The sequence below is a fragment of the Patiria miniata genome, unplaced genomic scaffold (genome assembly GCF_015706575.1).
Source record: "Patiria miniata isolate m_02_andy unplaced genomic scaffold, ASM1570657v1 HiC_scaffold_22, whole genome shotgun sequence".
In the NCBI taxonomy this organism is placed as follows: Eukaryota; Metazoa; Echinodermata; class Asteroidea; order Valvatida; family Asterinidae; genus Patiria; species Patiria miniata.
In genome coordinates, this window is record NW_024037061.1 from 4,059,846 (window position 1) to 4,086,451 (window position 26,606).

The 26,606-nt window shown below is 39.6% G+C and overlaps 1 protein-coding gene across 1 annotated transcript in view; it reads left to right on the forward strand.

Annotated features, from left to right (window-relative positions):
* Positions 1-26,606, forward strand: part of LOC119730556 (Fanconi anemia group A protein homolog) — a 37,956-nt gene continuing 11,350 nt past the window's right edge. Inside the window, exons 1-25 of the mRNA XM_038203531.1 lie at positions 1-175; positions 1,420-1,525; positions 2,210-2,349; positions 3,593-3,685; positions 5,149-5,329; positions 6,052-6,128; positions 6,414-6,447; positions 7,365-7,529; positions 8,846-8,991; positions 9,683-9,758; positions 10,598-10,731; positions 11,562-11,672; positions 13,284-13,379; positions 14,645-14,698; positions 15,474-15,565; positions 17,225-17,285; positions 18,609-18,658; positions 19,911-19,987; positions 21,449-21,568; positions 21,706-21,860; positions 22,586-22,750; positions 23,815-24,032; positions 24,130-24,214; positions 24,791-24,949; positions 25,178-25,251. Coding sequence (XP_038059459.1) covers positions 113-175; positions 1,420-1,525; positions 2,210-2,349; positions 3,593-3,685; positions 5,149-5,329; positions 6,052-6,128; positions 6,414-6,447; positions 7,365-7,529; positions 8,846-8,991; positions 9,683-9,758; positions 10,598-10,731; positions 11,562-11,672; positions 13,284-13,379; positions 14,645-14,698; positions 15,474-15,565; positions 17,225-17,285; positions 18,609-18,658; positions 19,911-19,987; positions 21,449-21,568; positions 21,706-21,860; positions 22,586-22,750; positions 23,815-24,032; positions 24,130-24,214; positions 24,791-24,949; positions 25,178-25,251 — 2,732 coding nt within the window. The 5' untranslated portion in view covers positions 1-112. The remainder of the gene's footprint in view (positions 176-1,419; positions 1,526-2,209; positions 2,350-3,592; positions 3,686-5,148; positions 5,330-6,051; positions 6,129-6,413; positions 6,448-7,364; positions 7,530-8,845; positions 8,992-9,682; positions 9,759-10,597; positions 10,732-11,561; positions 11,673-13,283; positions 13,380-14,644; positions 14,699-15,473; positions 15,566-17,224; positions 17,286-18,608; positions 18,659-19,910; positions 19,988-21,448; positions 21,569-21,705; positions 21,861-22,585; positions 22,751-23,814; positions 24,033-24,129; positions 24,215-24,790; positions 24,950-25,177; positions 25,252-26,606) is intronic.

The window sequence follows — 26,606 nt, forward strand, 5'->3', positions numbered from 1 at the left end:
CCAGACTATACATTTGTAAACACGCGCCACCTGTGAATTATATGAGGAGCAAATTGGAACGTCTACAGATTTTTTCAGAAAGTTAGTTTTTGGCCACTAAATTGGATCTGAAATGGAGCAAGCTGTATTCGAGTTAATTGATCGACACCAGAGTTTCGAGGCACTTTTGAAAGAGGTGTGGAAATGAGCAGATCGGTTGAAATAAAACATGTCCGCAACTTGAACTTGTGAAACTTTAAACCGGACATGCCGGAACGATTGCCATTGGCTGATGAGCAAGAACGGAGATGCGAGACCGGTTTACTACTCAATAAACATAAGCATCGTCGATATCAGAATTTTCAATCGATATATCGGAAATCCAATATCGAGAATATTTGATATATCGATTACAATTATCCAATGTAAAATTTAAAGACCATAAAAAAATTACACTTGATGAACCCGATTCCTCCAAAAATGACACTTTTATTTTCAGTCACAAGCACAAGTTGCCGCCGAGTTTAATGTCACTAGTAGTATTAATACAGCAAACGTTAAAAAAAAAGTAAAAACACAAACATGACAAATAGGAGATTTAGTTGGACGATAATCTGATGCATTTTCAAATTTTCGATATCATATCTCAATAATTTTTTTTGATATTTCGATATGATTAAAATATTGCTATCATTATCAATGATATTGGTATCAAAATAATATTGAATAATCAAGAAATATTGATATATCGACGGTGCCTAAATAGACACTTCGTGAATTATGCGACCATTTTGCTAACAGTGACAAGCATGACAAGATCACTAATGTACTTAGGGGATAAACCATGTAGGCCTAAAGCTTGTTAAACATGTTAAAAGAAGTATAAAATCTGTACAAAAAAAGATATTATTTCTTAATATCCTTTAAAAGACAGCTGGCGCCGGCAAAATATCCACTGCGAAGTATGAAAGACATTTACACTCAACTCTCGTTATAACAAACTCGTTCGGACCTAGCCAATTTGTTTGTTATATCAGAATTTTGTATTAAGAGGAACATCAGTCCCATTCATTGTGCATATAAATGCACAGTCGGGACCAAGGCTTTATGTTTGTTATAACCAGAATTTTGTATTAACAGAGTTTGTACTAACGAGAGTCGACTGTATTTAAACTTGCTTATATTAGTAATTTCTTTGCGTATATTTCAGTGATGGACATTTTGGTTGTACATGTACTTGCTAATTTAATCCTATTATTTTTTTAAGTTGGATAAATTAATTTGTTTTAATTCTTGTTATTTTTGAATTTCTGTGACATGTTTTGTAATGCGCGATCATTGTTTTGAAGGTCGTGTAATACAAATTTGACATTATTTGTCAAGACTTGTAATTATCGAACCTTTTTATTCAGTTGATGAACCTGCTTTCTTGCTTTTCAGGCCAGCGATGAGGTTGATTGTGCTGAGACAAATATCCAAGCCTCTCAAGAAATGCCAAGTTTGGCCAAGGCCACGGCTTCTTGCCAGAAAAGTTTAAATTTGTCAAGTAAGTTGGTATCCTCTAGGCCAAGTTCATTCTATACTCCAGCTCAAAACTTGTTGAATCAAGCCTTTAACCACTTCGAGCCGAGATTATTTTTGCAGAAGGCAAAATATTCCAGCCAACTTCTGATATACAGCCAAACGCCACAAATACTGATTCGCAAGAGTCATTTCAACAATATTTGTACGATTTTTTTTTGCCGAAACCTCATATATGTTTCAATACTCTGGGGTGTGCACTGGAGCGTAAATTGTACAACAATAGGCCATGCACAACGGCCAATTCAAGATCAACATACTGTCTGCTTCCACAGACTTCACGGACTTTGTGTGTGTGTACAAAAGGCATGAGGGATTAGCGTGTTTGGACGTCACCCGGAGGCGAGTCGAGGCAATCTTGATGTCTTAGCCCGTCAGCTGTGCCTGTGTATCACGTCCTCCCATGCGAACTGGTGAAAGGGCCCATGTAATGGAATTTTGAAAATGCAGTCCTCGAAATGTACCTTTGTGTTCCATTTAAACTGATATAATCACCAGATTGCCATTTTAGGTGCATTTAGTGGCTCACAATACGGAGGAAGTCCAGTACTTCAGACACATTTATGGGGTTCTTATTCCTATCCCTTAGAATAATTCATCAAGCGAAACAGGTACATGCGTATCTAACTCGTTTTTCTTCCCATTTCAGTTGACGCCTGCTTGTCCTGCATCCGAGTAAAATCTCACATCTCAGGAACGCCAATAACTACAGTTGCTGCACTGGAATGCGCAAAGCAGCTGTGTCACTTACTGCAGGAAGTTCCACATACCAAAAGCGACGAAAAGAAGGTATAAATTTCATATTTTTGGCTTAAAAACCAAGGTTTGCTAACTCTATGGGCTCCGTGCGCCAACGAAAGAGGGCGCCCTTTTACTTAGCAACGACGTCCCATGGGTGGGACATTTAATGGTTGACGCGCACCGTTTCTTGTGTGTGACACACACACACCAGGGGATTTGTACTATGTACACGCAGTGGTTTGGGGGAGTGTGTGGCCTAGTGGTTAGGGTTCGTGACTCATGATCAGAGGGCCAGGGGTTTGAAGCCAGCAGCTGGTCATATATTGTGTCCTTGGGCAAGGCACTTCACCCCCACTTGCCCCTCTCCACCCAGGAGTATAAATGGGTACCGGCATTAGCTGGGGAGTAACCTGCGATGGACTAGCATCCCATCCAGGGGGAGTAGAAATATTCTCAGTCGTTTCATGCTACTGACGGAGATAAACGCCGGCCTGATGAGCCACATTGGCTCGGGACAGACTTTACTTACTTTCCCGCAGTGGTACATGATACGGCCGTGCGTCGCGGCAAAATTGCAGTCAGGCAAGATGGCGTCGGTCGGTCACCCCCAACTGTACTTTCTTTGCCGGTGAGGGGGTACTTGTGAACGGAGCGGATAGCAGAAAAGTAGTGCTAACCTTAAGTGTGTTTTACGACATAGACTTGCCAAGAATTATGGACGCATTGAAATTTCTATATTTGTTGCTATTTAATGAAGGTGTTGTGATGCAAAGCAGGATACTTGATAAACTTCTACATATTTAAAAAAAATAAAAAAAAAATTCTGGCTTATATCAGTGAGATGGGATTCTTCATTTGCTTTAAATGCACTTCTCTTTAGTTTGCAGTACACGTTATAATATGGCCAAAATTCACTGCAACTATATGCCGTCTATCAAATTTAGGTTCTATAGTGGTCAGACGACAGGAGACAGACATCACTTGAGCTTGCGGACTAGTCTCGTTGACAGGATGATTGATTATCCATGTCCTGTGGCGAGACCAGCTAGACTCATTGCACAAACATGCGGTTCTTGTCAGAGGGCTATGGTTTGGCTAGGAATTTTCTGGGTCAATAGTTCAACTCTGGTTAAAGGCGCTCTGTCCACTTTATTTGGTCTATGTTTGAACGAGGATCGAGCTTGCGAAATAAGGAATTGTTTGATCAACAAATGTTGGAGAAATTAAAAATAAGCAAAACAGATTGTACTTTGCAGGACGTTCAACTTCTTATTGTATTTCTTTGTTTCAGAGGAATACCCAATGCCTGATTGAGGTCTTAAGGAGCTTGGCTAGTCAACAACTTCTCAACAGGACTCTGTTCATCCAGCAGCTCAGCTCTAAGGTAGCGTCAAAATCTCTCACAGCGAATTGAGAGTCTGAGATCATGCAGCGCCATAGAGCTATATTAAATTACTAGAGCGCTAACTCATCATTCTGCGCGCGGAGACGCTTTGAAGCCGTCCTGGGCACAGACATTTTGAATTCATGTGTGTGTTTGTAGAACATAGTGAAATTAGATGGATTGAATTTTGAAAGTGTACTCTACATGCAACGGGCAAGTAGAACATACGCAAACAACTTAAGCGCGTCATTGACGGTTAAAAAAACGTGACGGTAAAAAGCATCTGCAGCGAATACGCGCACGAGCCAAATGACACGCTCATTTGCTGATTGTGCGTTTTGGTTTTGGGCGTATTGGCTTCGATAACGCACCGGTATGGAATACAAACGCAGATATGCAAATAGCCGTACAAAAGCCGTACAAAATTTTTAGGTCTCCATAGGTTTGTGCACAAACATGGATGCGCCCAGCAGGCATTACTTTGTACACGAATTTAGCGCTCTAGTAATTTAATATAGCTCTATGTGCAGCGCGCTGTTGCCTGATTGACCTATGACGTAGGGGTCAACTTAACTCGTGTATCCGCACGTGTACAAATTTAGGGCGCTGTGTTCCGCATAGCGTGCTGATGAATAAGGTCAATCAGACTAAGGGAAAGGCAGTGTCATCAGAATGCAAAGCACGGCAGCCAATTTCACGCAACAGTGCGTAGCTTTTGACATGCATGGGACTTACGCAACAAATTTGTTGCACAGCCGGGCAGTAAGCTTACGGGTGCAGACCAGTAAATCGGTCCGAAATTGCCTACGCCGGCCAAATCACGATTTGCATGCCCTCAAAACCTTCAGTATTTGAGCATGCTGTGGGCCATGAACTTGAGGGTTTGTAAAAAATATGGGTGGAAGCCGTGCACAGGACTGGGAGCTTGCAGTTCTGTGTAATTTGGATGTAATTTGGACCCTAAAAGCGCTCTATTTTGCAATGGAGTGTAGGCATCGTTTTTCAAAATGGCGATGGGCTTCAGGACTATTTTCAGGGGTGATCATCTTCAGATGGAAATTTTTCCTTAAAGTCATCAGTTGACCCCCCCGAAAATTGAAAAGAAAATGAAAGATGATGAAATAAGCTTTAATTTGATGTGTGTCTCAAACACCTTGGAGAGTTGTGAGTATTTTTCCCAAATTTTTGAAGTGAGAGCATTTACCATTGGGGTCTATGGAAGTTTATTTACTGGTCTGCTACCTTACGATCAGTTTCATAAAATGGAATCAAGCATGTTTGCAGGTAACGTTGCGGTCTCTGCAACGATAAATGTATCAAAATGTACCAGTAAAATCAGAAAGGTGTACCGCGGGCTTAAGAAAATAGGTAAGATTTGAAAGTCTTTGTTCAGATAACTTCCCATCAAACTGTTTCGCTATCCATTCTTCATCTTGTCTTTTTCTGGACTACCCCTTCCCCAGGTGGAAGCCTTGCCATTGGAGTTGCTATGGCAACTGCACAGCTGTTCAGCCGTCTCATTGGACAGTTATCTGGAGTGCAGCTTGGCACGCCCAGCCGTATTGCAGAATTTTGGCGAAAACTTGTCTGCGTTTTGTTTAAGGGCAGACGGGTCTGATGAAGAAAGCGTCAAAATCAAGAGAGGTAAATTTTAATGAAATGTTGATAAAAAGTTAGGAAAATATTTCACTAAATTAACAAAGGGGCTCATGAGCCAGAATTGAACACAGCAAAACAAAGTAAATAAAAATATTATTGATATTTTTTTTTTTCAGCTGAAGCTTTTCTTAGAAGAATCACCATTTTTGTGTATAAATATGGAAATTGTTATTAGCAAAAAAACGAGAAAGATCTGAAACACCCTATATACGACAAGAAAACGATCCGCTCCGTTCACAAGTACCCCCTCACCGGCAAAGAAGGAACAGTTGGGGGTGACCAACCGACGCCATCTTGCCTGACTGCAATTTTGCCGCGACGCGCGGCCGTACAACTGTGTGTACAAATCCCCTGGTGTACGTGCGTCACACACAAGCAACGGTGCGCGTCAACTAGCTAAATGTCCTGCCCATGGGACGTCGTTGCTAGGTAGAAGGGCGCCCTCTTTCGTTGGCGCACAGAGCACTTGAAATCCAGAAATGTACCTTCCTCATATCTGGTACCAGAGTTCAATATCGAAGAGGCAAATACAAGAGAAACATCCAAAACAAAAAGGATTTGATAAAAATGTTCTTTTCTTGCCATGTTGAAGACGTTTTCATCCCCCATCTAAAAAAAAAAGATGTGTCAGTAATGTATTGTCATTTTTCTTGGCTTCACCCCACATTTTTCAATGAAAAAGACACTTTCATTTTCACAATCAACAGGCGTTCTTGAGGTTCTGCTAAGATGTGGCTATTCTAAATCTGAGGAAGGGTATGATATAGATCAAAGACTGGCCACAGTGAGTACAATTTTATTGTCGACATTGATAATTTTGTTGCCGTTAAAAGTTAGTTCCTTATAGGCTAAGCTGATTGACTTGTGATGTACTTGTGACTGGACTTGCGATAGATTCGACTACAACACTGATTTTCACTTCCTAGATGAAATGCAATATTGACCAATGAAAAAGTGCATTAGCTAATGAATATGTATGAAGTGTGATATTATTGCACTTTTTTATGTCTGTTATATTATATTTCAAAGTACAACAATATTGTTTTGAATATTTTCTGTTTTTGCACAGGCATGTCAGGATATTCTGGACCGGATTGTGTTGGGTATGCATACAATCTTGTTCATGTCAGTTTGTCTACATATTCGAAAAAAATTCAATATTCAATATAAAGTTAATATATTCAATATAAAGTTAATATATTCAATATAAAGTTAATATATTCAATATAAAGTTAAAAAGAAATACTGAAAAGGAATGTCAGGATAAAGCAACTTATTAAGGTGTACTAGAAATTTTAAAAAATATTATCTGAAAATTAGTTTTTTATTAAAAGCATGAATATACAGTAAACTCCGGCTAAACCGGCACTCTCGGGACCTGAGAATTTGTGACGACTTACGCGAATGCTGATATCTGCTGTAAGTCGTCATTTTGCCGGCTTACATGAATGGTCTTTTGCACACACGATTCATTGCACTAATTGGCTTCGATTTACCCTGGATTATCTCCTTAATGCTTGATTTGAATCCAGCAAATTAATCCTCGAATTGTATCATCACGTTTGGGGTATTGATAGTGGAGACCACGATACATATGTACGTGCACAGTCACAAATTAAATGCGTGCGAAACCACTTTTCACTCGACACTTTGCCAACCGCAGTACAGGAAGTCGATGCCAATGCGTGATTTGTTGAATGCCGACTTTAAGGATTTTGTAATGCTTTTTATGGAGAGGGGACCGAGAGTAACACGACAACTTGAGCGAAATAGCGACTTATAAAAGCCGACTTAGAAATAAAAAATTCAATGGAAATGCATTACGAACAATCGGGACTTAAGTCAGACGACCGACTTGAGCGATTTGACGAGTTGTACGATGTCGGTTTAGTCGGATTTTACTGTATTTAATACCATCATCTGAGCACTCTCTTACAGCAACCTTGGAGCTATGAAAATTGCCCAAGTCTTTATAAATGTCTAAACCCATTCTCTTATCCACCGATCTTCTTGCATTTAGATTTACTCAAAGTTCAGAACCAGACTAGCGACAGTGCACCTAGTGACCATGTCGCTAAGTTATTTGAGATGATCCGATGCAACCCGAGTATAGACAAAGATGCTATCTCCAGATTCTCCAAACGGCAACTGCAGAGCCTTCTGTCCGGGTGTTCAAACTGTGAAGGTAGGAAATTGAACCTATTCTGCTTTTAAAGCCAGAGTGCATTATTTGCAGCTATCCGAAAAGTAACTGGCGTAATTATTGTTCAAAAACATGCTTGGTTGAAAGATAGTAAGGGGACTAAACTCCCTGTGAAATTATTCTTTCTGGCAAGCTGTTATTTTGAAGTAATCAACAAAAGAAGGCCTTTCCAACGGTGCGTCTTAAGAAGCACCATTGGAAATTTTCATTAGTAGTTTGTTTCTTATTCAGTGAAGTGCGCACAAGCGTTGACATGACGCACACGCGCTTGCAGTTGCTATAATTCGTCGGATTGGTGCGCGTCATCGCGTAGCTGCAATCGGCTCAGTGAGAGCGTGTCTCGGACGCTGAATTTAGGCCCAATTCAAAACATGATTCAGCAACTTTTGATTTGAAACTGAGATCCTAGAATGCTGTTTTTCTCGGAATATACAGCTGAAGCTGAGCTGAAACTTCATCAGGTTAGCTGTTCAGTACCCTTCTTTAGATTTTGAGCACTTTTGTTGCTTCAAACGAACAAAATACACAAATTACAAATGATGGACTTTACCTTTAAACAGTTAGAGTTGTAATCAAGCTGTTTCACCCCAACTGTGGCAATAGTGCCAACTATAGTTGGGCAGTCCCGAGTATTTGTGGGGCAGTCTTATCAATAGTTCAGGAATTCCTAAGCTCCCAAGAGAAAAAAAAATCACAAGCTTACTCGGGTGGGACTCAAACCCACGACCTCCTGCTTACTGGTAGCAATTAAAGTCCGTCATGGGCCAATGTGGCCCATCGGGCCGGCGTTTATTTCCGGTTTGAGTAGCATGAAACGACTGAGAATATTTCTATTCCCCCTGGACGGGAGGCTAGTCCATAGCAGGTTGCACCCAGTTAATGCCGGTACCCATTTATACTCCTGGGTGGAGAGAGGCAAGTGGAGCTGAAGTGGCTTACCCAAGGTGCTGTGGTCCAATGGTTACGGTGTTCAACTCGTGTGCCGTGGTACATGCGTTCGAATCCTGACCGTGGGAACATGGTGCTTGTGCTCTTGAGCAAGGCACTTTACCATTATTGCTTCGTCCTTCGGGTGGGACGTAAAGCCCTAGGTCCCGTGTGTTGTGTAATGCACGTTAAAGAACCCAGTAACACTTATCGCTAAGAGAAGGGGTTTGCCCCGGTGTTTCTGGCAGTGGCTGCTTAATGCGCCGCAGCACTTTGTAAACCATTACAAAGGTGCTACGTAATGGTTCTCATATTTCTCATGTACATGTAGGGTTGAAATAGTTTGCACTCTGTTTTTGTCGTATGAGTAGTAACAACAGCTATAACTAAACAACATGACCACTGGACCTACACCAAGGCACCGTCGAGTCACACCAAGATGTTTATTCAGTTGTTGTTGACTGTCCATGAGAAACAGATATGCTCGGTGCTACAAGAAGTATTGGAAAGTAAAAAGGTAGGATTTTGTTGTGCCGAGGTTATTCGTTCACGTTACTCTGGGTAGTAGGCCTATGTGACATCACCAGGGAGCAATTTTGACCCCCTTACAGGGACACTAGGTCCTAGAACAGCCCAATTGGGCTACAAAACGTGCTTTGAAAGAGATGATGATAATCGGAAATAACATTTAAAAGTAGGATATAAACATCCACACAACTATCCTTTCAAAACTGGGCGTTTTTGTGTTATTCCTGTATTATGCGAGCGAGAACGAATTTCGGGGTCCACTTTTGCGACCCCATGAATTCGAGCTGTTTGGATGCTAGTTGTGATTTCATTCATAAAGTGTTCGCCTTTTGCGGACGTTGAAGAAACCACATTTTTTTGCATTGGTGATTGGTCACCACTGTTCCCGAGTCACACCACGTGTATATCGTACACTGATAACGACACGTCATGTCCGATGTAAACAAGCGGGGTTTTTTCCTCTTTTCTCGGGAACGGTAAGACATTAGGTTGGTTTCCTTTCAACCAGCTGTTTGAAATAGGATAAGTAAACAATCCAAAACATGAAATTTTTTGGGATTTCAGGACCTAGTGCCCCTTTAAACATTATACGTGTGGACACCATGGGGAAATATGCAAATGATGTTTGTTTGTTCATGAGTTGTCAGTTGCACATCTCGTGTACTTTTTTCTCTCCATAGATAAATTGGCAACTCACGCTGATTCTTGTGTCTGTCTTCTGCGTGTGTTTCCGACAAGGCGCAGCGCTTATCAAAGGTGAATATTTCAAGCCCTTGAGAATTTTAACGCCTAAATTCAATCGGAGGTATGGCAGGATTGTGCACGATAAGAAATGTAGAGACCAGAAACTTTCATTTTATGTGGGGTTTGATGCCTGTAAAAGTTATTGAATGAGTGCCATGGTTGGAAGATTTTGGACAAGGTTTCTAGAAGAAGAAAAATCCACAGTAGTGAGAGACAGACGTGACGTGGTATGTCAAAATCAGACACTTCTGGGCAAGCAGTCAATTTTGAGTCATTGCAATATTAGGCCAAAAAAAAAAAGTCTCCGGTTTCTGGTATGGAGCTTGCCCAAAAAGTGGTGCGGCGACGCGGCTTTTCTTTGTTTTTTACCTGATTTTTTTGCTTCAAATGTCGGCTGATGACTGCAAATGGTGCCCGACAAAACTTAGTGCAAATATATGGGAGTCCAGAGAGGCCACATCAAGCTTATTCTCGACCATAACCCAGTCTAAAAACACGTTGAAATTGTGCAGCAGCAGGATTCCAGTCAAACCAGTGAGTTTGGCGGTTTTGAGACATCATCTTTCATTGAAAAAAAACTTTTTCATTTTGCCGACGCGCATGGCTACGGCAACGCGCGCGCATACCAGAAACCGGAGACTTTTTTTTTTTGGCCTTAGTGAAATACAGAGACCTTGCTCTTTCAAACGTCGCTTTGGTTTTTGAAATTGGACATTCCAAAGCAAAGTTATTAAATTTTGAAATCGGACTGTCCGAAATGTCACGAAGTATTTTTTTATTTTTTTTTTTCCATTTAACTCGCTCAAATCTAACATTTACCAATTTCTCAAACTGTCGTCAGTGCCGCGCAGGTCTGGTTGCAAATCTGTTGAGGGAATCGCTGGAGAGTTTTCGGCCGCTGCTTTTGCACGCCGCGTTCCTATTGGCCAGACAAGCTGCTGCAGAGGGGTCATGTGACTTTCCATCGTACACTCAGTGGTTTAAGGTCAGTGACCTATAACCCTTGAACTTTGGAGTGTTATGTACGGCTGTGCTTGAATCAATTGGCAACGGCTTGAAATTACACACGTTTGTATGGGAAGCGGCTAGGAGCCAGCTGTAGCGACTTGCCATTGACACGTGTGTAATTTTTAGCCGCAGCCAAGTAATTCAGATGCGGGCTTCATTCGTTGCATTTTCAGAGCATATTGAAAGAAAGAATTAAAGGGAATATACAACATTTGCAAACATCAAAACACAAAACTATCAAATTATTATGAAATACCTCACTGGACTGTTAGGGAATGACAGTCTAAAGCATCCTGTAAAATCATGGCACCTGGTGTGCTGAAATTTTCAACAAAACTTGCATTTTTGTATTGATTTCCAACGCTGGTCGGCCGACCAGCGTTGGAAAAAAAACTGGCTTTTTTCAAACACTTACCCCCATTTACCATATTAGTTAGTCCGCATTTTGTTTTCAATCGATTACACATCCATGAACGGGTACAAGCCAGCTAGACTGGTTCCGTGACTTTACAATTCCCTGACGTCTATAAATTGCTCCGTTTCACCTTAAGTGGGTCAGGGAACCAGACTACGAGAACATGATTGTGTTTCTTGGTTTTTCCAGCATCTACGAACCCATAACGTCAAACAAGTCAGTGTAACAATATTTGCTACAAAATACTAACCCCCCAAATTCATCCATTTCTGAAAATTACAGCAAAAGCAAATGATGTATATTCCCTTCAATGGATAAAAAGATCAAAGGTTTTCTTTATCTTTTCCAAAGTTTCTTTATTTTTTTGTCTTCTTATTCTGCTCGTGTCTCAGGATCAATTCGGCACAGCGTCTGGCCCCCACCTCACATCAAGTAAAGCCTTCACATTTTTTATGGAATTCCTGAATAGTCTGGTGCCACACGAGCCTGTTCATTGCTTAAAGGTAGTAGCATGTTAACCTATTAACACTTGTATTTTATTGTATTTATTCACTGAGGAATACATTACACCATAGGGGTCCTACTAAACTGCGTCAACAAGAGTCAACAACTGTCAACAAGTTCAACCGTCGTCAACAAGCATCAACAAATTTGTATATGCTTTTTGAACATTAAAAGTAGCTTTATATGGTAGAACAAGCAATAAAGAACATCTTCTGCATATCAATTAAAGTTAAAATTATTTAAAAACTTGTTTTTTGAACGCGAAATATACGACAAATTTGTTGATTAGTGTTGGCCGCCATTGTGTTTGGACGGCGCTGTACACTTCGCGCATGCGTAGTATGGCTCTGTACACTGCACGCATGCGTAGTACGGCTAGTTTCACGTAAACAAAATGACGGCCAACACAAACTCGACAGAGTCGTCGGACGTTCCGCGTTGAAAAAAAAACTTTTGAAATAGTTTTTAATGTAATTTATATGCTGAAGGTGTTATTTGTTGCCATTTCTACCACATAAAGCTGTTTTTGATTTTCCAAAACTTCTACAAAATTTGTTGACGCTGCGTTGACGACCGTTGAAGTTTGTTGACGCCAGTTGACGCTTGTTGGTAGGACCGCACCATAGAGTACTGGAACAGTTTGGGGCAGTAAAAGGAGTAGCAGGGGTGGTACAGTGTCTTATGGGTGGGTAAAGCGCTCGCCTCTCACTGCTGTGGCCCGGGTTGGATTCCCGGCTCGGGCCATAATGTGAGTAGAGTTGTGCGTTGATTCTCTCCTGCACCATGAGGAGTTTCTCCTGGTTCCCCAGTTTTCTTCCCTTCACAAAAATCAACACTTTGGATCTATAAGACACGGATCACATGGCGGCGCCTTTACATGCCTTCGGCTGGATCACGTTGTAGCTGCATCCTTCGCAATTCAGCTTCTCAGCCGCAAATAAGGATGATTAGCTCCCCAATTTGTTTAAAGCTATAGTCCATCATTTGCAGCTATCCGAAAAGTAACTGTCGTAATTATAGTTGAAAAACGTACTTGGTTGAAAGATAGTAAGGGGACTAAACTCCCTGTGAAATTATTCTTTCTGGCAAGCCGTCATTTCTGACAGTGCGTCTTAAGAAGCACCGTTGGCAAATTCTGTTAGTAGTTCGTTTTTTTTTCCGGCGAATTGCGTGCAAGCGTTGACACTACGCACACGCGCGCGTGGTTGCTATAATTCGTCGGATCGGTGCGCGACATCGCGTAGCTGCAATCGGCTCAGTGAGAACGTCTCGGATGCTTAATTCAGGCCCAATTCAAAACATGATTCAGCAACTTTTGATTTGAAATCGAGATCCTTGAATGTTGTTTTTCTCGAAAAATGCAGCTGAAGCTAAGCTGAAAGTTCATCAGATTGAATGTTCAGCATCCTTCTTCAGAAATTGAGCACTTTTGTTGCTTCAAATGAACAAAATGCACAAATTACAAATGATGGACTATACCTTTAATTTATTGTTTTGATGTAGATGCATTGTAGGTGTATCAAATCGTAACTCTGTTATCGAACAAAAGTAACTCATAGTTTCAAATTTTAATTCAATCGATAATTTCGATTTTTATTTTCATTTTCTAGGCCCACGTTCAGCACCCCCCGTACACAACCTCCAAAAGTCGAGACGTTCTTTTGGACTACGTAGCCCTGGCCAAGACAAGACTAGCCGACTTCAAGGTAAGAATTTGACTTTGCATTTAATTTTGTAAATGTTTGGCAAATATTTTCAGAACCGTTTAAACGTTTAGCCATGTCACTAAGGCTTACGCCTGAACATTATGCCAGCTGACTGACATGATTAACGATGATTAAGGGAATAAATGTGTGCTCCGGAGGTTTTTATCACTCTGTTTAAGACCGCTTAGAGTCTGGGTGCTGATAATTACCCGAGCCGGAGGCGAGGGTAATTATCAGCACCCAGACTCTAAGCAGTCTTAAACAGAGTGTTAAATACCGACCGAGCACATATTTATTCCCCTTCATAAATACCTTTTCCGTAAAAAAATATCAAATAATTCGTTCAAAAGATCCCGATTTTGTTCAACAAGTTCACTTCTTGCTTTTTGAAACATCCCTCTAGCAAAATAATGGAGTGTTCAGCTGGTGAGTAAGATGTAAACAACCCTTTTATGGAGATTGATGCGCGCGTAGCATGTTCTGCGCGATGTCGCGCAGAACGCACCTGGGGCGTTGCGTTTTGAATTTAGAACTACCGGGTATAAAATTCTGACTCGCTGGTAGTGTTGCGTATGCCTTCGTGAGGACTGTGAACGTTCAACCAATAAAACGGTAAGAGGCACTGGATTTTTAGGAGTCCACATTTTATGTGACACTAAAAAAGTGTTTAAGACCAGCTGGCCATGTCTTTATCATCCGTTTAAGACCGGCCACGTGACGGGTTCTTGTCCAACAGGAATGGCTAAATTGTCTGAGGTATTTATGAATGACATGATAAATAGCGGGCAGTCATTGAAAAAGTAAAAACCTGTGTACCCTGAATGTAATCAAGTACTGCGGTGCTTCTAAGTTTTCGTAAATTCAATAAATCCAAAAACATTATTTATTTGTACTATGTATATGTAACTCAAAAGGAAGATTGTGTGAACGGAGGACCTTTTTTTTTTAAATTTGGGTGTAATTTAAACAATTTTGGAAAATTTGTATACAGATTTAGATTGTTTTGTTTCGTTTGAACGTGTAACGTCACATCCTTACTTCAATTCAAGTTGTTTTATTTTTCAATTTTGCTGTTTATTTATGTGCTTGCTTGCTGTTTTGCTCATTGTCTCTGTGAAACTCACGTGTGTCATTTTTTGTAAAATTTTATCACTGAATAATAAACAAAATTGTTGCCTTAGAGAAAGGTTGTACCAGTTTTCACTTTTTAAAATTAAATTAAACGTTGATTGGTGCAATTTTTCTGAGATTCTTTGTCGTTTTAGGAAAGTTGGCAGACGAGTGATATTGCAGGGGCGAGTACTAGTGGTAAAGCTCAGGTAATGAGAATATTCATCTGGTTTAAAGGTATCATTTGCAGTTGCCCAAAACGTAACCTACCAAATAATTATCAAAAAGCTTTCTTGGATTAAAGATCGTACTGGTACTAAACATCCTGTGAAATTATTCCGTCTGGCTTGCTGTCATTTAGAAGAAATCAAGACATGCAGGTGATTTCCAACGATCAGTCAGCTGACTGATTTTTGGAAATAAAGGGTAAAAATCATGTCTCGTGATCTAAAAGATTATGCATGGCTTCTCAGTGTTTTCTCGAAAAGTGTAAAATCCACTGAGCTGAAACTGCAACAGGTTAGGTTTTGAATATTCTTCTTTGGATTATGAGTGTTGTTATTATCGGAAATGAACAAAATGCATGAAAAGCACATGATCTTTTATGCCTTTCATTGCATGAACTTCCGGGTTTTTTTTTCTCCAATCAGATAAAACCTCGGTTTTTCCATAGAAACTGTAAAAAAAATTGCGTTGAAATCAAAACTAAACAAGTAACTTAGGTTTTTTAAAGTTTAATGTTCACACTTTGCTGCAAAATATGAACTGACGGAGATTCTGCCATGATTAAACAGTAGTCCGTTGAATTTTTATTTATTTATATATATAAGGTCAGTCCCGTCAGTAAGCAGTTTGCTGCAGGTTTATTCATTTTCGCTGAATTTGAAGATGAATTTTGTCAACTCTGTTTATTTCTCCTTTTATGGACTACGATTTTCCTTTTAGTCTGTTCCGGTCAATTTTGTTGATATTTGTTTTGAACAGACAGGGAACCAGTCAGCGATGGAGGCCGTTGAGATTGCTGTGACGCACTACGAGAAAACGGGACGTATACAGGACAGAGTACTACAAGCGAGGTAACATATGTCCCAACCATTAACTCTCCTAATGAAGTCAATATTCAGAGCACTATTTAAAATCCATTCATAAATACCTAAGACCCGTTTACGCATTCCTATTGGTCGAGAGCCCGTCACGTGGCCGGTCTTAAACGGATGATAAAGACGTGTCTAGCTGGTCTTAAACACTTTTCCAGTGTCACATGAAATTTGGACTCCCATGAAATCCGGTGCCTTTTAACGTTACATTGGTTGAACGTTCACATTCCTCGCGTATGCATGTGCAATACTACCAGTGAATCAGTGTTTCATGGTACGAAATTCACACTACACCAGCCCAGTGGCGTTTTGCGCGACATCGCACAGTACACGCGACGCGCACGCCAATGTCCTTATAAGGTAACGAGTTGTGGAGGGGCATTCCATATTATAGTCAGAGGGGTGTTTCGTAAAACATGATGTAAAATTGTTGAACAAAATGGTTGGCAACGCCTAGTGTTTGACTTGTTTTGATTTTTGGACCGAAGAGGTATTTATGAATGGGAATAAATATTTGTTCGGTCGGTATTAAAATACTCTGTTTAAGACCAGTGGGAGTCCGGATGGGTGATAAGTACCCATCCAGACTCACACCGGTCTTAAACAGAGTGTTTTAATACATCCCAAACACACATTTATTCCCTTATTAAAACCATTTAAAAACCTGCAGGTTAGTTTTGTGTGAAGCGATATATTAAAGTATGAACGGTGCCACACAGAGAGTCACTTCACAACAAAACAGGGCTCCGGAGAGCAGCGAAGGTTGACTGAATCTGCCTGCTTGCCCTGAGCTTAAAGCTATAGTCCATCATTTGCAGCTATCTGAAAAGTAACTGGCGTAATTATTGTTGAAAAACATACTTGGTTGAAAGATAGTAAGGGGACTATACTCCCTGTGAAATTATTCTTTCTGGCAAGCTGTCATTTTGAAGTAATCAACAAAAGAAGGCCTTTCCAACGGTGCATCTTAAGACGCACCGTAGGAAATTTAAATTAGTAGTTCGTATTGTTATTCGGCGAAGCGCACGCAAGCATTGGCACGACGCACAGGCACGCGCGGTTGCTATAATTCGTCGGATCGGTGCGCGACATCGCGTAGCTGCAATCGGCTCAGTGAGAACGTGTCTCGGACGCTGAATTCAGGCCCAATTCAAAACATGATTCAGCAACTTTTGATTTGAAATTGAGATCCTAGAATGCTGTTTTTCTCGGAATATACAGCTGAAGCTGAGCTGAAACTTCATCAGGTTTAGCTGTTCAGCACCCTTCTTTAGATTTTGAGCACTTTTGTTGCTTCAAACGAACAAAATTACAAATGATGCACAAATAACAAATGATGGACTATATTTTTAACCACACAAAAGAATTGTGCAGGGATTTGAAGTGTTATCCATACTCCAAAGAAGATTACCTCAAAGGAATTTGAAGTGTGGGTGCTAACTCTACGGGCAAAAGTGGCTTTGCAAGGATTGTGAAGTGCAGAAGACTAGGATGGTCAGGAGGCATAAGACAAACACATTTCTACTTGGGCAAAGATACCTTCATGTTTTTTGATGTCAGATTTGACATCAGATATGCAATTGCCGTAACAGGAATGATAAAACATTAATTGTAACCTTTTTTTAACTTTCATTGCAGTATTTTCAGGAGGCCATATTACATAGGACAGTTCCTTCCTGCACTTTTAACGCCAAGAATGGTAAGCTCACAATGTTTATTTTACTTTTGATAATAGTTATTGTCCTACTTTATTTTGGGAACATTTATTCATGATTTTATGTAGCCCAATTTGATTGGTTGATAGCTACCCATGTGATTACGTTGTTTGAGTCTTTTCTTCAGACCATGTTTTACCTCAGTAAGAATGTTACTTTAAACCTTTTTACCCACACCTAAGACAGTTTACCCATACCTATTGGTCGAGAGCCCGTCACGTGGGTCGTTTTTAACCGCTGACAAAACACCGGCTGGTTTTAAACACTTTATTCCTGCACCGCTGCGTTCTGCGCCACATCATGCATTATGCGCAGCATCATGCATTATGCGCAGCATGCACGTCAATACCCATATAAGGAGATTTTAGGCACTTTGTGCACAAGGCACATACCATAGACATGGCCAGAGGGGTTTTTCACAAAACATGAGGTAAAATTGTTCAAGAGAATTGTTCGCAAATTGTGAATTTTGATTTTCTGACCAAAAGGTATTTATGAATGAGAATAAATATGTGCTTGGCTGGCTACGTTTGAAACTGGCGAGGGGCCTTGTCGTGGATAATGGCCCAAGCCAAAATTATCTGTGTCCTGCACCCGATTTCATGAAGAGCCGCGACGCGTCGCAACTCGAGTTACGACGTGTAACACATCGCAACTCGCGACGCGTCGTATCTTCCATTTCACGAAAGTTGCGATGTGTTGAACGCGTCGTAAGTTCCTTGACAACAGCTTAAAACACGTCGCAAGTTAAGACATGTCTAGTGGTTGTCCCAAAATAAGAAGAGTCATTTCTAAGCCAGTTTTATGCCATAAACATTACATTAACAAGATTATAATACCGAGGCAATGTGTGTAAAGTTGTAAATAGAAAATTCATTGAATAATTATGAATTAGACCGGAATATTAGAATTGAAATTTCAAAGTAGCTATACAGTCCAATGAGAGTTTGTTTTCCTTCAAAATTGCATTGCACGGCCGCCATTTTGTTTTACGTTTTAACAAATTTCGAGCTGAGGTTCGACGACTCTTTGTTGAATATCAGACGACTATTTACTGTATGCCGACTTAATACATAAAACAGTCACCGAGTTGTGCTATAAATACACCTACGACGCGTCGCACTTACGACGTGTTTTGTCAAATGGATCAGGATCACATTCTGAGTGGTTCAAATTACTACCAACTCATGTTTCATTCAACCATCATAAATTACTGCAATATCTCATGCAGCTTGATTGACTATATTTTTGTCATGCATAATCATAATCAAATGAAGATTGATAATATTTTAATTTTTGTTTTCCAGTTGCCCGACATTCCTGACAGTAAGATGAAATTCATCGAGGCTTTGAAAAGGTATTTATGTCAATAAGTATTCTTTATTTATTTTCAAATCAACCACAAAGTGAAACTGACAAAACAAAATGTTATTATTTTCCAGAAGAGAAAAATATACAAAAAAGAAAGGTATTTCACTTCATGCCAGTCATTATTCCAAGCCTTATACAATTAAAAATCTAATTTAAAATTAAACAAATTGAGAAAAAAAATGAAAAAACACAACATTGCAATCAAAAAAATTTGAAGTGATAAACTGTAGTTAATTCGGTAGCAAAAAGGTTCCGTTTTGGGGTTCTTTGCACAAAAGTTTCAAATTTTTTGTCAATCATAATGTCTCAATGTAATTTTAGTGACAGCTATATCTATGACAGTGTTGTAGTACTCATGGTTGATTCGTACTTGAGTACATTTTTGTACTCGTACTCATCATGAGATTGTATTCTTACTCATACTCAGAAGAAAGTTTTACCTGTACTCGTACTGTTGTACTCATGACGAAGTACCAGTTCTCGTACTCATACCCCTGCAAATGTTCTCCAGTAAGAGTTTTAAAAATGGTTGCAGAGGTACTTGCAGGAAAAGAAACAATTTTCTACTGTTTGGGAGGCTTTTGCATTTGTTGAGTGCCTAGTTTGACACACAAAAAACCATTGAAATTTGCTCCTTCTTCTGGAAAGTACTCGTACTTGTTCCCATAATCGTAATTCGGGCGATTCACAATGCAGAGCGCCACCAATAGTTTGCCACGGAGAGTTCATTTTTCCCAGTGCATTGTGGGAGATGGTCGACAAATTCGCAGCACGGGACATTTGAAATTGTTCGTTTTTTCCGGTCAGAAGTTTCGTAAGCGTATGATTCGAGTATATGTTTGCCCTTTTCTTTTCTTTGTATCAATATGGCGATTTTTGGTAAGGCGGCAGAACGCTATGCCCCAATCTATAACAAATTAGCTCAAGTGTCTACTGACACTCATTCAAATGAGCCATATTTTGTCAACTGTAAACTTGAAAAGTTGACTCTCCATGGCAAACTCTTGGTGGCGCACTGCAGTGTGAATCGCCCGAATTGTGCTCGTACTGTAGTATATTTTTTTGGTACTCGCACTCGTAAACACAAATTGCCTTGTACTCGTACTCGTGTTCGTACTCTTGACAAAGTACTTGTACTCATACTCGTACTCATGACAAAGAACTCAATACTCGTCCTCATGGAAATGTACTCACCATGTAATCTTCATAAAGAGTTGGACATGTGGTTATTTTTACAGGGATGAGAAAGTACCTTTACCAATGTATAACAAGTACACAGAGGCTTGTGCCACTGAGCTAGCAGCAATCTTAGAAGGTAAGTAGATATATATTCACTTCATATCTAGGGACACCATGTGTGGAGTGGTTAAAGGGAATATACATCATTTGCTTTTGCTGTAATTTTCAGAAATGGATGGAATTGGGGGGTTGGAAATATATAACAAATATAGTTACACTGACTTTTTTGAGGTTTTGAGTTCGAGAATGCTATAAAACCCAAGAAAAACCATCATTTTCCTGTAGTCTGGTTCCCTGACTCCATTTAAGAAGAAACAGAGCAGTTTACATATATTTGGGAATTGTAAGGTCAGGGAACCAGTCTAGCTGGCTTGTACCCGTTCATAGGTGTGTAATCGATTGCAAACAAGTGCGATGGTCAACTGGGGCCAGTATTTGAAAAAAAGCCAGTTTTCTTCCAACGCTGATCGGCCGATCAGCGTTGGAAATTGATACAAAAATACCACTTTTCTTGACATTGACAGTATACCAGGTGCCATGATTTTACAGGATGCTTTACACTGTCATTCACTAACAGTCCAGCAAGGTATTTCAAAATGATTTGGTAGTTTTATTTTTTGATGTTTGCAAATGTTGTATTTTCCCTTTAAGCACAGAAATGTTCTAAGCACAGATACTATTGGCTCAGCGAAAACCGGTTACCGGCCAAAATCACAGGCGATTTGTATTGCTTGTGGCAGGTTCCCTGCTAATTTTTGCTCAGCAGATGTGTTTGTTAAGCAATATTATTAAGGAGCATTGGTTGACTAGTGGTCGATTTGTGACGCGACTTATGCATACAAACAATACCATGGTGACTCACGTTACATTTAGAGGGGGTATTCCCTCAAATCTGTGCTGTTATTCTATAAAGTCAAAGCTTTGGAGGTGGATTTTTTTTTCCACAGAAGATCCCTTGAAGTTCAGTCACAAAATGTCTAGAGGGATGTAATTTTGGTAACTCACATTACGGTAACTCATGTTATAGTTTGTCAAGTTAAACATTATGTGACGTGGTACATGCATGTCAAAACCAGACAGAATTGGGGAGAGCTACGAATGGAGAAACAGCTGGAAAATGACATGGGGGTGATTTTCAGCGATTTTGAGATTTTTTGAAATTTGTGATGCTACTAATGTTTAAAATGTTCTGTAAAAGTTTCAAACTGAAATGTCTTTTTCATTTTTAAAACACCTTTAGAGAGGCATGTCGTTTCAAAAATTGACACCTTGTTCAAGATTTTTATCTGAAATGATGCAAATTTAGCGTGAAATTTTGGACAGTCCGATTTCAACATTTAATAACTTCGCTTTGGAATATCTAATTTCAAAAACCAAAGCGGCGTTTGAAAGAGCAAGGTCTGTATTTTACTAATACTGCAATAACTGCGAAATTGACTTCTTGCCCAAAAGTGCCTGATTTTGACATACCACGTCAGATATAAGAAGCTAAAAATCTGTTGAAGAGAAAGAGCCCAGTAACCACGTTTCGTTTCAGGTGTTTCTTCAGAGGACATGAACGAAATGGTGACGGCGCCCATAGATCGCCTACAAGACTGCTTAGACTCACTCCCTCAAAACGTAATCAAGGAATCAACGCAAGCCTCACATTACGCAGGTAAGAGCAATGGGCTCTATTAACAAGTGCGCCCTCTATGGTTACAAAGGGAGAGTTCTCTCACTCAATTTGACACATAAGAAATAGTACCGTATACTCATTTTGTTTTTCGGATTATTTTCTTCACATTTTCATAGATGTATCTGGCTACATATCGCTCATCTCAAGGAGAGTCAGTGCTGTTCTTGAGGACCTCAATATTTTGCCTGCCGACATGCACAGCACAGAGGGCGCTAGCACCATTCTCTTGGACATCGGCAGTGGGAGCTCCATCGAGCCAACCATTATGCAGGTTTGCAAATTTGAAATTTTACAACGTTATTGTTTTACATTCAATTTTTTACTCATGTAATATTTTTTTTTGTATTTTGCAAGTTTTATTCACTTTTAAAATTAATTGCTGGGAATATACATCATTTGCTTTTGCTGTAATTTTCAGAAATGGATGGAATTGGGGGGTTGGAAATATATAGCAAATATAGTTACACTGACTTTTTTGAGGTTTGGGTTCGAAAATGCTATAAAAACCAAGAAAAACAATCATTTTCCTGTAGTCTGGTTCCCTGACTCCATATAAGAAGAAACAGAGCAGTTTACATACATTGGGGAATTGTAAGGTCAGGGAACCAGTCTAGCTGGCTTGTACCCGTTCATAGGTGTGTAATCGATTGCAAACAAGTGCGATGGTCAATTAGGGCCAGTATTTGAAAAAAAGCCAGTTTTTTCCAAAATTGATACAAAAATACCACTTTTCTTGAAAATGACCGTATACCAGGTGCCATGATTTTACAGGATGCTTTCCACTGTCATTCACTAACAGTCCAGCAAGGTATTTCAAAATGATTTGGTAGTTTTATTTTTTGATGTTTGCAAATGTTGTATTTTCCCTTTAATTGTGTCTATGAGGGCCATGATTTGAGACAAAAGAAATGAAATGAAAATGAAATGAAATGAAATGAAATGAAATGAAACGAAAATTAACTGAAATGAAATATTTATGCATCTTTCGTTTGTTAGGTGACAGATATGTTACTTGGTTGTTTCTGCAAGACCCACATGGTGACGGCGAAGGACGGTCTCTCGTGTGCTGCCCTCGTTGAGTGTTTCACCTCAATGCTTGCCACCCAGGGGGCTCTGCATCTCCCCTTGTATCACAGGTTGTTTACCCTCATCTGTCACCAGGTACGTCACAGTTAATAAAATGAATTGTAGGCAAGACCATCACAAGTCACGTCACGATGCAAATCACATGTCAATCGCAAGTCAATCACAAGTCAGTCACGTCAAATCGCAAGTCAGTCACATTTAAAAAAACAAGTCAAATCACAAGTCAATCACAAGTCAATCGCAAGTCAATCACAAGTCAATCACAAGTCAAATCACAAGTCAATCGCAAGTCAATCTTAAGTCAAATCACAAGTCAATCACAAGTCAATCACAAGTCAATCACAAGTCAATCACAAGTCAATCACAAGTCAATCACAAGTCAATCACAAGTCAATCACAAGTCAAATCACAAGTCAATCGCAAGTCAAATCACAAGTCAATCGCAAGTCAATCGCAAGTCAATCACAAGTCAATCACAAGTCAATCACAAGTCAATCACAAATCAAATCACAAGTCAATCACAAGTCAAATCACAAGTCAAATCACAAGTCAATCACAAGTCAAATCACAAGTCAATCGCAAGTCAATCGCAAGTCAATCGCAAGTCAATCGCAAGTCAATCGCAAGTCAATCGCAAGTCAATCGCAAGTCAATCGCAAGTCAATCGCAAGTCAATCGCAAGTCAATCGCAAGTCAATCGCAAGTCAATTACAAGTCAAATCATTAGTCACATCGCAAGTCAAATCACCAAGTCACGAGTTAAATCACAAGTCAAATCACCAAATCACAAGTCAAATCACAAGTTAACTCAAGTGAAATCACAAGTCAAATCATGCACCCATTGCATGTACCCATTCACAGATTCACCAAATTACAAACCAACTACCAATGGAAATTTCCAAAAATGTGTCACTTGACACATCTTTGGAAAAGACCTTCTTTTGCTGTGTTCTTCAAAATGAAAGCATGTCAAAACAAATAATTTCACAAGGAGTTTAGTGTCATTACTATCTTTAAACCAAGTTAGCTTTTTAACAATAATTTAGTCGGTTACTTTTTGGGTAGCTGCAAAAGGTCCAATCTACCTTTATCCAAAAATAACGTTTTTTAAGATGATTTGCTGCTGTTTTTTTTGTCAGGGGAAAACTTTAGCTGAAGACCACATCAAAAGCCTAGCTAGCCTCCTACTACATATGAATGCCCTGGGAGAGAGGTTGCCACCCGTCAAGCTTCAGACTCACAGCACGCATGGTCAGAAGCAGCAGCAGGATGGGGAACCAGACCAAATGTCTCTGCTCAACCTCGTATCCAAGAACCTGCAGCTGCACACTGGTGACGCGATGAAACTCACACTTAAGTACGTGCAACTAACCTTATTTTAGAATTTAGATTGAAATTCTTATTGCCAAAGTTGATATAATATTAAGTTACAACTTTGACTTTCTTTGTTCTAGATTCTGTGATGCAGTTTTCACATATGCTTCAGATCTGCCTGAAAGCAGACAAAGTCAGGTTATTCCACAAGTGCTGAAGCAAAAAGTAAGAAATATTGACTGTTTTCAAGCTTAAATTCATATTTTATTTATTTGGCAAATGAATCTTTTTTTTAAACCTTATTGAAACACTAAGGAGTGCACAGCCGTTGAGTTAAAGGGAGTATACATCATTTGCTTTTGCTGTAATTTTCAGAAATGGATGGAATTGGGGGGTTGAAAATATAGAGCAAATATAGTTACACTGACTTTTTTGAGGTTTTGGGTTCGAAAATGCTATAAAAACCAAGAAAAACAATCATTTTCCTGTAGTCTGGTTCCCTGACTCCATATAAGAAGAAACAGAGCAGTTTACATACATTGGGGAATTGTAAGGTCAGGGAACCAGTCTAGCTGGCTTGTACCCGTTCATAGGTGTGTAATCGATTGCAAACAAGTGCGATGGTCAATTGGGGCCAGTTTTTGAAAAAAAAAACAGTTTTTTCCAACGCTGGTCCTAGATTTTGAAAGTGCTACATGCAGAACTTCACTAAAACATTGGTCCCAACATTTGGGTTTCGGTTTTTTTTTACTCATGCTGTATTTATTAAGCCTGTGTATCTGTTTACTTTGGTCACATTAGTGCAGCTACCTTCGGCCAAGATTGGATCCAGCCTATCGTCCGGAATTCGCTCTGGCTTCAAGACAATCAACTTGTTTCTCACCTTCCAGTAGTCAGACGACAGTGTCAGTGGATAGGTCTACCGAAGGAGCAACGAAGCTGCTGTCAAGCCAAGATCAGGTGAAGACATGTAGTCACTGGAAGACGCCAATTATTGTCTGGCTGCCAATAATTCAAATTTTGGGAAGAAATAATTCAATTACTAAACGGTGGATTTTTTTGTGAAACTAAAACATAGCTTGGAGAATGCATCTTCAAGAATCTACAAATGTTGAGAAAGATTTGATAAATTTTAAGCACAAACAAAGCAAAACAATAAAGCCAGCGTTGTCGTTTTTCGTTGTGTAGATGACGTTTAAGGAGTGGTTACGTCAAGAGCTGAGGGTTCATTTGTGTCAAGACTGCCTCAACCAAACCCAACGGTAAGTATCAATTTCTCGTCCTTTTTGGATGGAATTTGGGGGTTGGAAATATATAGCAAATATAGTTACACTGACTTTTTTGAGGTTTTGGATTCGAAAATGCTATAAAAACCAAGAAAAACAATCATTTTCCTGTAGTCTGGTTCCCTGACTCCATATAAGAAGAAACAGAGCAGTTTACATACATTGGGGAATTGTAAGGTCAGGGAACCAGTCTAGCTGGCTCGTACCCGTTCATAGGTTTGTAATCGATTGCAAACAAGTGCGGTGGTTAATTGGGGCCAGTATTTGAAAAAAAAGCCAGTTTTTTCCAACGCTGATCGGCCGATCAGCGTTGGAAATTGGTACAAAAATAGCACTTTTCTTGAAAATGACAGTATACCAGGTGCCATGATTTTACAGGATGCTTTACACTGTCATTCACTAACAGTCCAGCAAGGTATTTCAAAATGATTTGGTAGTTTTATTTTTTGATGTTTGCAAATGTTGTATTTTCCCTTTAAAGGGCTGTCGTTTTACAACTTTCAATTTAAATCTTTGAGTGAATTAAAGGTAGAGTGGACAATTTGTAATTTGTGCATTTTTTTTTTCGTTTGAAGCAACAAAACTGCTCAAAATCTTAAGACGGGTACTTAACAGCTAACCTGATGAAGTTTTAGCTCTGTGAATACTGCATATTTTGAGCAAACAGAACAAAAATAAACACAATATTCTGGATCTGGATTTAAATTCCAAAGTTGCCGAATCATGTTTTGACTTGTGCCCTCTTGTGACACAATCCCAAAATCAGCATTCGGGACATGATTCTTATTTGGCTCGCTGGCACCCATCCACGCGGTTGCCCAATTACAAATCAACTACAGATTAGAACGCTTTGGGCCGGTTTTCACAGAAATTTCCAAAAATGTGTCACTTGACACATCTTTGGAAATGACCTTCATTTATTTTTCTTCAAAATGACTTATTTCTCAGTCCCATTTATATCTTTAAACCAAGTAAGCTTTTTCACAATAATTTGGTCGGTAACGTTTTTGATAGCTGTAAATGGTCCACTTTGCCTTAAAGCTATAGTCCATCATTTGCAGCCATCCGAAAAGTAACTGGCGTAATTATTGTTGAAAAACAAACTTGGTTGAAAGATAGTAAGGGAACTAAACTCCCTGTAAAATTATTCTTTCTGGGAAGCTGTCATTTTGAAGTAATCAACGAAAGAAGGCATTTCCAACGGTGATTCTTAAGAAGCACCGTAGGAAAATTTAAATTAGTAGTTCGTTTTGTTATTCAGCGCAGCGCGCACAAGTATTGGAACGACGCACATGCGCGCGCGGTTGTTATAATTCGTCGGATCAGTGCGC